Here is a 10,899-nt window from a genome sequence, read left to right as displayed (position 1 = left end):
AGACTCCATCACACACAAAAAAATGTATATATATATATATATTTATATTAAGGAAGGCGTTTAAAGTTCAGTATTGTAGTACAGTACAGTATAGCAGAATTCTCTAAAATTAGCAGAAGTTCAATGTAATTTCAGGTTTTTTTTTTTTTTTTGAGACAGAGTTTTGCTCTTGTTGCCCAGGCTGGAGTGCAATGGCGTGATCTTGGCTCACAGCAACCTCTGCCTCCCGGGTTCAAGCGATTCTCCTGCCTCAGTCTTCTAAGTAGCTGGGATTACAGGCATGTGCCACCAAGCCTGGCTAATTTTGTATTTTTAGTAGGGATAGGGTTTCTTCATGTTGGTCAGGCCGGTGTCGAACTCACAACCTCATGTGATCCGCCTGCCTCGGCCTCCCAAAGTGCTGGGATGAGCCACCACACCCGGTCTGGTTTCAACGTTTTTTAACTGTGAAAACAAATGATTAGGTATGCTTTATGCTTTTTCTTTTCTTTTCTTTTTTTTTTTGTTTGTTTGTTTGTTTTGAGACCGAGTCTCATTCTGTCACCCAGGCTGGAGTGCAGTTGTGAAATCTCAGCTCACTGCAACCTCCATTTTCTAGGCTCAAGTGATCCTCCCACCTCAGACTCCTGAGTAGCTGGGAATACAGCCTTGTGCCACCATGTCGGGCAATTTTTGTACTTTTAGTATTAAGAGATGGTGTTTTGTCATGTTGCCCAGGTTGGTTTCAAACTCCTGGGCTCAAGTGATCCATCCACCTCAAACTCCCAAAATGCTAGTGGTACAGGAGATATAAAGAAATTGTTTAGATAGATAGCACGGGTAAAAGAGTCCCTGGCAAGGTTTCCCTTTTAACCAAAAGCAGCCTGAAAAATTGAGCTGCAAACATGGATAAGCAAACCGGAACCTTGCACTAGTGAATGCCAGAAGCTGTGCCAATAGAAAAGGGTTACCTGAGAGCCAGGTATGTTCGACATGGAGGCTCCGTCCTCCCTTTCCTCATCATGTCTACGTTAAAGAAATAGGCAATATGGCTGCTGGCCAGGCAGAGAACCTATCTGCATAATAAAAAATTAGGGTGGGGGTGGCCAGATTTTCGCACCTACGCAAATAGCACAACTAGACCTAACCAGTTTTTTGCACTGTATACAAATGGCGCACCTAATCCAACCAATATTTCATACCCTATGTAAGTCAGGGACCTTGCATTTCACCAGGAAACCGGCAACCCACTTCTCCAAGAACCCTCTCTGTTGCAGAGAGCTCTTTTTTCTCTTTTGCCTATAAAGTTCCACTCTGAACCTGTGTGTGTGTCCATGTTCTAGTTTTCCATGCCACGATGCCATGAGGATTATAGGCATGAGCCAAGGCACCAAGCTGGTATGCTTTTTTTTTGGAGACAGAGTCTCGCTCTGTCTCCCAGGCTGGAGTGCCATGGCTCCATCTTGGCTCATTGCAGCCTCTGCCTCCCAGGTTCAAGCGATTCTCATACCTTAGCCTCCCGAGTTGCTGGGACTACAAGTGCACACCACCATACCGGCTAATTTTGTATTTTTAGTAGAGATGAGGTTTCACCATGTTGGCCAGGCTAGTCTCAAACTCCTGACCTCAGGTGATCTACCCGCCTCAGCCTCCCAAAGTGCTGGGATTACAGGCATGAGCCACCGTGACCGGCGCTGATATGCTTTTTCATAATAACTTCAATTCTAGGAGGGTACCCACTGGTCTTTATGGGGTTTCTGTAAGGATACTGTAACCCTATGCCACCAGAATGGTGCAGACATGCTGATTTTATTAGAATGAGTTCAGTCTTCTTGGTAGACTGTCGGTATCCCAGAGGCTGACCATTCACCTCAGCTTACTAAATGTAGCTTCATGATGCCAATGAGTCCTTTCAGCCAGGATGCCTTTTTCTTCTCATTGACGTAGTCATGTTGTGACCTCTTTTGCTTGTCTTATGCTATTCCAGATGATAGGTGATTCTTTCTTCCATAAGTTAGACCTTTCTTTCTTTCCCCTCCCCTCCCCTTCCCTCCCCTTCCCTTCATTTTTTGAGACGGAGTCTCCCTCTGTCGCCCAGGCTACAGTGCAGTGGCGCGATCTCGGCTCACTGCAAGCTCCGCTTCCCCGGTTCACACCATTCTCCTGCCTCAGCCTCCGGAGTAGCTGGGACTACAGGCGCCCGCCATCTCGCCCGGCTAGTTTTTTGTATTTTCAGTAGAGACGGGGTTTCACTGTGTGAGCCCGGATGGGATGATCTCGATCTCCTGACCTCGTGATCCGCCCGCCTCAGCCTCCCAAAGTTCTGGGATTACAGGCGTGAGCCACCGCGCCCAGTCCTCTTTCTTTTCTCTGCCATGGGATCCTCCTATGACGTGTCTGTCTCTTTCTCTTAAAAGCACTTGTAATCCCAGCACTTTGGGAGGCCGAGGCGGGCGGATCACATGAGGTTGGGAGTTCGAGATCAGCCTGACCAACTTGGAGAAACCCCGTCTCTACTAAAAACACAAAATTAGCCGGGCATGGTTGCGCATGCCTGTAATCTCAACTACTCAGGAGGCTGAGGTAGGAGAATCGCTTGAACCTGGAGGTGGAGGTTGTGGTGAGCCCAGATCATGCGGGTGAAACTCCGTCTCAAAAAAAAGTACCTCTGGGTCGGGCGCGGTGGCTCATGCCTGTAATCCTAGCACTACTTTGGGAGGCCAAGGCGGGTGGATCACTTGAGGTCATGTATAATATTATACATAATATTATATATTATTATATACTTTTTATATTATATACAATAATATATTACATGAAAAATTACATACTGCTCACATATTAAAATAATCTTTTGAATATTAGAATATTTGAATTCTAGAACTAGAGTAACGATGAAATTGTTACAATAAATTCCACCTGCTTCTTTTTTTTTTTAAGTTTGGCTACTAGAATGTTTAAAATTCACATGTTACTTACATTTTGTTTCAGAGGATTGCCTCCGTTTTAAAATTTCAGGCTGCCTGCTTAAAGGACCAGAAGCTAGGAAGGTCCTAAAATCTGAAATTGTTGAATAATGTTATTATATTTTTTCCATTTGTTAATAGCCATATAATTGTGAACCTCAAATATCTGAGACAGATCTCAGTTAATTTCGAAAGTTTATTTTGAGGCCAGGCGCGGTGGCTCACGCCTGTAATCCCAGTACTTTGGGAAGCCGAGGCGGGTGGATCACCTGAGGTCAGGAGTTCAAGACCAGCTTGGCCAACATGGTAAAACCCCAGATCATGCGAGTGAAACTCCGTCTCAAAAAAAAGTACCTCTGAGTCGGTCGCGGTGGCTCACGCCTGTAATCCTAGCACTTTACTAAAACAAAAATTAGCCAGCTACTCTGGAGGCTGAGGCAGGAGAATCGCTTGAACCACGGAGGTGGAAGTTGCAGTGAGCGGAGATCGGATCGTGCCACTGCACTCCAGCCTGGAAGACAGAGCGAGACTGAGAGAGAGAGAGAGAGAGAGAGAGAGAGAGAGAGAGAGAGAGAGAGAGAGAGAAAGAAAGAAAACTGGACATGGGGAGGGGGCTTCCAGTTCCTAGGTAGATAAAAGACAAATGGTTGCATTCTTCTGAGTTCCTGATTAGCCTCAGAAAAGGAGGCAAGCAGATATGCAGTCATTTCAGTGAGCAGAGGGGTGACTTTGAATAGAATGGAAGGCAGGTTTGCCTAAGCAGTTCCCAGCTTGACTTTTCCCTATAGCTTAGTGATTTTGGGGCCCCAAAATTTATTTTCCTTTCACACAGTATACTATTTGTTAATACAAATGCGTATGACTTTATACTCAAGGGTAAATGCAAATACCCGGTGGGTGGGCCTGGCTCAGTTCAGGGAGGAAGCCCTGACTGAAAAGCCTGCAGCTTAGGTTTCATTCTATCTTCTTTCAGCCCAGCAACTGAGCACGTCTTCTGTCATTCAGGGCCTGAGGGGGCGGGTCCTTAAACATCATCCAATCAGAGATGCTGGACTAGGACCCGTCCAATCAGGCACGCAGCTGGAGCGGACAGGACGGCTTCCGGGAATTGGCGGGGCCTTTGTCTCTCGCCTCAGCCGCAGCTCCGGCTCTCGTCTTTATTGCTCTGTGTCCTCTGCTCCTAGAGGTCCAGCCTCTGTGGCCCCGTTACCTGCAGGTATTGGGAGATCCACAGCTAAGACGCCAGGACTCCCTGGAAGCCTGGAAATGGTGAGAGTGCCGGATCCCAGATCCCGAGATAGGGGGAGGGGCTGGTTGGAACTGCTGGGAAGTGGCGGTGGCAAGACTCCGGCTGCTCTGCAGTCGATTCCAAAATCCGCGGCCGGGAGTTCTCCTTGGCGCAGCTCGGCCCTCAGTCCCCTTCAGTCATAAGATGGCTGCTGGGCTGGCGGCCGGGACCCCGGGCGTCCTGTCTCCTCCCTGCGGAGTGACCGTGCTCTGGCCTGGAACCCTTTCTGGGAAGCTCTGCACCCGCAGCGCCGCATCTCTCCCCGATGACTCAGGGTGCAGGGTTCATGAATAGGAAGAGCTTTGGTTCGTGGGGTTCCCAGACCCTCCTTTTTTTATTAAAATGTATGGAAGTCACCCCGAAAATATTAAAGAATTTAATCAGTCATTCACAGATTATAGAGCACCCAACTGTGGTTTGTAGTTTGTGGTCCATGGGAGGGGCTTGAAGGAAAGACTTGTATAAGGTGTGTGATGAAGAAAACCAGTAGTTGGTTAGGTACCGTTATGTAGTTTCTTAATTTGTAAAATCAGGGTGAACATTTCCTGGTTATGTCATCAGAGGTTAATTGGTAGTTTATGGTTGGTTAAGCCTGAATTTTGTTTCCCCCAATGTTGTAATTTACAAAAAGTTTGAGTTAGATTTTTTTTTTTTTTTCATTTCTTTCTGAGACGGAGTCTGACACTGTGGCTCAGGCTGGAGTGCAATGGCGCGATCTGGGCTCACTGCAACCAGCGCCTCCCGGGTTCATGCAATTCTCCTGCCTAAGTCTCCCAACTAACTGGGATTACAGGCGCACGCCGCAACGCCCAGTTAATTGTTTTGTATTTTAGTAGAGACTGGGTTTCACTGTGTTGCCCAAGCTGGTCTCAAACTCCTGAGCTCAGGCAATCCACCGGCCTCTGCCTCCCACAGTCCTAGGATTACAGGCGTGAGCCACTGCGCCCGGCCAATTTGACTTAAATTTTTTTTTAAATGGGGACCCTGGGACTGGAGCTACCTCAGTCTGATTGCCTACTACTTAATTATGTTCACACTCCACAGGGGACAGATTTTCCCCTGAATTTTTCACATGTGGCCCAAGCAGAATCTCAAGACTACTCCCCACCCCCAATTCCTCCAGCTTAACTCTGACTTGCAGTAAAATACCAAATTTCCAGTTCTGACATTCCGAAATGCCAACTTCCTCATCCTAATTCACATTGTTTTAGTGTACATTTTAGATACTGTATTTTAATGAATCATTTTTTGACAAAGCATCGGATAGCACTTTAGAAAAATTTTTTTCTGTTTGAAAATACTTCCCAGGAGAAGAAAGCAAAGAATCATCCCCTGACACTGTGTTGTAAAAAATGTCTGCGCCTCTTTTTAAAAAAATCTTCCCTAGGCACAGAGATCTTATCAAAATGTTTTTGGGTCAAGGTTTCCCTTTGGAAACTTTATGGAGTGATGTTTCCTCAGCCGCTCCTCAGTGTTTTCCTGGTTTTGACTTTTAGTACTGTCTGGGGATAAACCAAGATACCCACAATCGCTATGTCTGCTAGAATGTTTAGTGAATATCAGCTCCTGGGTCATTTTCTCCCATAGGACAGTCTCATGTATGGAGTGCAGCTTTTCCAAAGAGCAGATGGATGTCATGGGGCTGACAGGCATCTCCTGGTGCACTTTTTTTTTTTTTTGAGACCGTCTCACTCTGTCACCCAGACTGGAGTACAGTGGGACGATCGTGGCTCACTGCAACCTCTGCCTCCCAGGTTCAAGCGATTCTCTAGTTTCAGCCTGCCAAGTAGCTGGGATTACAAGTGCACGCTGACACACCTGGCTAATTTTTGTGTTTTTTGTAGAGACGAGGTTTCACCATGTTGGCTGTACTGGCCTTGAACTCCTGGCCTTAAGTGGTCTGCCCACCTTGGCGTCCCAAAGTGCTGAGATTACAGGCACCCTGCGCTGGCCACACTTTTTGTATTTTTTGAAAAGCTAACCCGTTGAGACATTAAGATTGTCTTCACCCAGCCCAGCTTTCATTTCTTGGAGACAGATTGCTGGTCAGCCAATCAGATGCTGGTATTAAGGGGAAAACAAATAATTTCTTCCCCCTGAATTCTCTAACATTTGTGAAAGAAAAAATAGTGTACCAAAAAAAAAACAAAACAAAACTAAAAAAACTTACTCCAGTGAGGTGGTGCAAGAACTTGCAAACTAAAATGCATCTGGAGCAGTAACTGAGGTATAGTGTCTCCGAACAGGGTGGTCATTGAGCACTTAGCAGGATGGGGTGGGAGAATCAAGTCATCATGGCCTGACTTGACAGGAGTCAAACACATCAGTTTTCTGATCAGCACTGCCACTCTATGGGGGTTTATAATCTTGAAAAATGTGTTCACTTTTTTTGACTTCAGTTTTTTACTGTAAATTGCATTTTATTAGTAAAACTTGAAAGGTAAAAATTTTTTTAAAAGTGGGTTTCAGGGAGAGAAATATCTAATTATATAGTCCATTTGTTAAAAATCATCATTTATCTTTTTCTTTCCCAGAATGAGTTTTAGAATTTTCTCAGGTGTGTCTTTTATAGGTGAGATCAAACAGAATTCCAAGTCTTGACTTTTAGAATGCTACCAAGGAAAAAAATAGGGAGAATCTCTTTTTAATTTTGGCTGTAGAAAATAAATACTTTTGGCCGGGCGCGGTGGCTCAAGCCTGTAATCCCAGCACTTTGGGAGGCCGAGACGGGCGGATCACGAGGTCAGGAGATCGAGACCATCCTAGCTAACACGGCGAAACCACGTCTCTACTAAAAATACAAAAAAAAAAAAAAAAAAAAAAACTAGCCGGGCGAGGTGGCGGCGCCTGTAGTCCCAAGCTACTTGGGAGGCTGAGGCAGGAGAATGGCGTGAACCCGGGAGGCGGAGCTTGCAGTGAGCTGAGATCCGGCCACTGCACTCCAGCCTGGGTGACAGAGCGAGACTCTGTCTCAAAAAAAAAGAAAATAAATACTTTTCCACAAGAATATGTAGTAGATGATTGGTGAGTTACTTACATTTGTGAAAACATCAGTTCGTACATGTAGAGTACATTTGTGACAGTGAATATCTCTGGTCTATGTCCTGTTATCTTGATTTCTGAGTTTAATGCTGAATTATATGGTAAAACTTGGTACCTCCCAGAAGTGTTCCCATATGACTAATTGTTTACTACATGATTTTTAATAAAAATTATAAAGTAACACATTTATCATCTAAAAGGAATGGATACTTTTGCTTTTCTTGTTGAGGTATAAAATGTAGACACCTTAAAATGTCTTCCCCTTATATGATCACTGTGTTTGAGTAATTTTGCTGGACTTTTTAAAACACTTTCAAAAACCAAGTGAATACCTCTGACATGGAAATTAAAGCTTCAGCCCAGTGACTCCAAGCTAAGGCTAATATGGAGCCTGCAAAAGGAGGTTATTAAAGGCCCAGTTAGGTTTTTTCTGGAGAGCCTCCCCTGCAGATGTTCTAGCCTGCTCACACCAGCCATGGAAGAAGCCTTTATACTGAGAGAAGCAACAGAGCCCAGGAAAGCTGGGGACGCACAGGCAGATGCAGTTAAGGTTAAGATGGAAGGGGACTGGGAGGGTCTTACTGAAGATGAAGTTGTTACTGTTTTAAGGTAGTTTCTAGACTTTATAAAATAAAACAAAGTTATATTTATGTACAAAAAAATTTGAATTCCAAAGGAGTATTGCAACAGGCAAAGTACCAACTATAAGATCTTTACGGATTGCAAAGTTTAGGCAGACAAGATTAGAAAGAAGGTGGGAGGAGATGGCAAATAGAGGGTGGGAAAATTAGATTTTATATCAGAGAATGTTTTACTCTGAAGTCAGTGTGTTCTTAGCTGGGACATAAAATGGTGTGTGTTGGCTCAGACTGAGGGTAGCTCAAAGTTCTGAACCTGTGGGAAGAAGATAAACTTAAGTAAAGTTTGATTAAGAAGTATTTTTTCTTAGCCACTGAGACCAATTCAGCTGTTTTTTTTTCTGTTGTTGTTGTTTGTTTTTTAATGAGAAAAGAAAATGTGGAGTCTGTGTTTGGTTATGTGATAAGTAAGAAAAGAGAGCACCATCTAAATCATAATGGGAAGGGTGTTTCTTTCCATAAACTGTTCCTGGAGAACACAAAGGATGGATAATTTTATTAATCACAGCTGTTTACCAGGATTATCTATGTGCTTCATCTTTCCCCACCTCTTTTCTGGGTCCTGTTTCTTCCATTTGAGTTTTCCTGCGTTGTGTCTTTTAAATAAACTGGTCAACATAACTACAGTGTTTGCTGAGTTCTGTGAGTAGCTCTATCAAATTATTGAACTTGAGGGAGGTTATGGGAATCCCAGATTTTTAAACGGTAACCCCAGTGTATAGATGGGCCTATGGAATTTGTGACTGGCATCTGCAGTGAGGATAGTGTTGTGGGACTGAGCCCTGAATCAGGGTCTGTGCTGACCCCGGGTGGTGTCAGAATTCAGATATTAGACAATTAGTTGATGTTAGAGAATTGCTTGGTATTCAACAAACTTTAGATATTTGGTACCAGAGGAGAGATATCACAGAATCCTGGCCTGGAATGGAACTCTGGGTATGTGGGAATGGGAGACTCTGCTCTCCTGTACACAGGCTGTCACACTGCCCGTTGTCCTGTGATTCCAGGTCTCCTCCCAAGGTAAGCAAGAACTGAAAACTTAGAGGAAATGAGCTGTGATAACGGACCCCTTTTTTCCACAGCTGCCACCACAGGATTCCCGTCCACTCTCAAACATACCCACTAGACATTGATGTGTCCACACCCCTCCCAGGACTAGGCACCGCCCTCAGGAATTTCACCATTTTTGATCCTGGTATTTTTTGCCAAAAATCCACAAAAGTGTCTACATGTCTCTGGGCATATCCCCACCCCCGTACACTGAATCTGCAGTAGCAACCTGCTTTCTCCACCAACCAACAGTTCTGCACCACCTGTTCATCATCTCGTCTGCCTGCATGGACACAAATCAGAGTACAGCCCCCTGGGCTGTTTGTCTTATAGCACAAACAAATCCTTCCACCTACATTGTACTATTCTCCACTCGTGGATTTTTTTTCCTTTTAACTTTTATATTTGGTTCATGGTACACGTGCAGATTTGTTATATAGGTAAAATTGTGTCGTGAGGCTTTGGTGTGCAGATTATTTTGTCACTGAGTTAGTAAGCATAGCACCAAATAGATACTTTTTCTGATCCTCTTTGTTCTCTCACCCCCCACCCTCAACTTGGCCTCTGTGTTTGTTGTTCCCTGCTTTGTGTCCATGTGTTTTTGTTTGTCTGTTTGTTTGTTTTGAGATGGAGTCTTGCTCTCTTACTCAGGCTACAGTTCAGTGGCATGATCTTACTGCAACCTCTGCCTGCCAGGTTCAAGTGATTCTCCTGCCTCAGCCTCCCGAGTAGCTGAAATTACAGGCACCTGCCACCATGCTTGGCTAATTTATTTATTTTTAAAAATAGTGACAGGGTTTCACCATGTTAACCAAGCTGGTCTCAAACTCCTGACCTCAACTGATCTGCTGGACTCTGCCTCCCAAGATGCCATGTGTTCTTATTATTTAGCACTTATAAATGAGAACATGTATTTGGTTTTCCATTTCTGCATTAGCTTGCTAAAGATGATGGTCTCCAGCTCAAACCATGTTGCTGCAGAGGACATAACCTTATTATTTTTTTAGGGCCACATAGTATTTCATGATGTTTATATATCATATTTTGTTTTGATTAAATCTTTTGTTTTATTTTGGAGACAGGATAGTCTATTGCCCAGGCTGGAGTACAGTGGTGTGATCTTGGCTGACTGCAGCCTCAATATCCTGGGCTTAAGCAGTTCTCCTACTTCAGCCCCCAAAGTAGCTGGGACTACAGGCATATGCCACCACACCTAGCTAGTTTTTCTTTTTGTATTTTTTGCAGGTACGGGGTTTTGCCACATTTGCCACATTTTCCCGGGCTAGTTTCAAACTGCTGAGCTTAGGCAATCCAACTGCCTCGGCCTCCCAGTGTGCTGGGATTATAGGCGTGAGCCGCTGCACCCGACAATATGTTTTCTTCTTTTTTTCTCTTTCACAGTCTCCCTCTGTCACCCACACTGGAGTGCAGCAGTGCGATATTGGCTCACTGCAGCCTCCAACATCCAGGTTCAAGCGACTCTCCTGCCTCAGCCTCCCAAGCAGCTGGGATTACAGGCATGCACCACCATGCCTGGCTAATTTTTTTCGTATTTTTTAGTAGAGATAGGGTTTCAACCTGTTGGCCAGGCTGGTCTTGAACTCCTGACCTTAAGTGATCTGCCCACCTTGGCCTCCCAAAGTGCCAGGATTATAGGTGTGAGCCACTGTGTCAGCCATAATGTTTTCTTTATCCGGTCTACTATTGATAGACATTTAGGTTGCTTCCATGTCTTTGCTCACAAGTACTATTGTGAATAGTGCTGCAAGGAACATGCATGTGCATGTGTCTTTAAAATAGAATAATTTGTATTTTAGGGGGTATATAGGGTATTTTTTGGGTATCCAGGTTGCTGAATCAAATGGTAATTTTGATTTTAGTTCTTTGAGGAATCATCACACTGCTTTCACAGTGGTTGAACTAATTTATACTCCCA

At 44.4% G+C, this 10,899-nt stretch overlaps 1 protein-coding gene across 1 annotated transcript in view; it reads left to right on the top strand.

The window, feature by feature from the left end:
- Positions 1 to 4,027: 4,027 nt before the first annotated feature.
- LOC117073531 (zinc finger protein 273) overlaps positions 4,028 to 10,899 on the top strand; it is a 35,598-nt gene continuing 28,726 nt past the window's right edge. The window contains exon 1 of the mRNA XM_033194562.1: positions 4,028 to 4,214. Coding sequence (XP_033050453.1) covers positions 4,212 to 4,214 — 3 coding nt within the window. The 5' untranslated portion in view covers positions 4,028 to 4,211. The remainder of the gene's footprint in view (positions 4,215 to 10,899) is intronic.

The sequence above is a fragment of the Trachypithecus francoisi genome, unplaced genomic scaffold (genome assembly GCF_009764315.1).
Source record: "Trachypithecus francoisi isolate TF-2019V2 unplaced genomic scaffold, Tfra_2.0 Lachesis_group4, whole genome shotgun sequence".
Taxonomy (NCBI): Eukaryota; Metazoa; Chordata; class Mammalia; order Primates; family Cercopithecidae; genus Trachypithecus; species Trachypithecus francoisi.
Note: the sequence above shows the minus strand (reverse complement) of the source record. Positions and strands in the feature narration are given on the sequence as shown.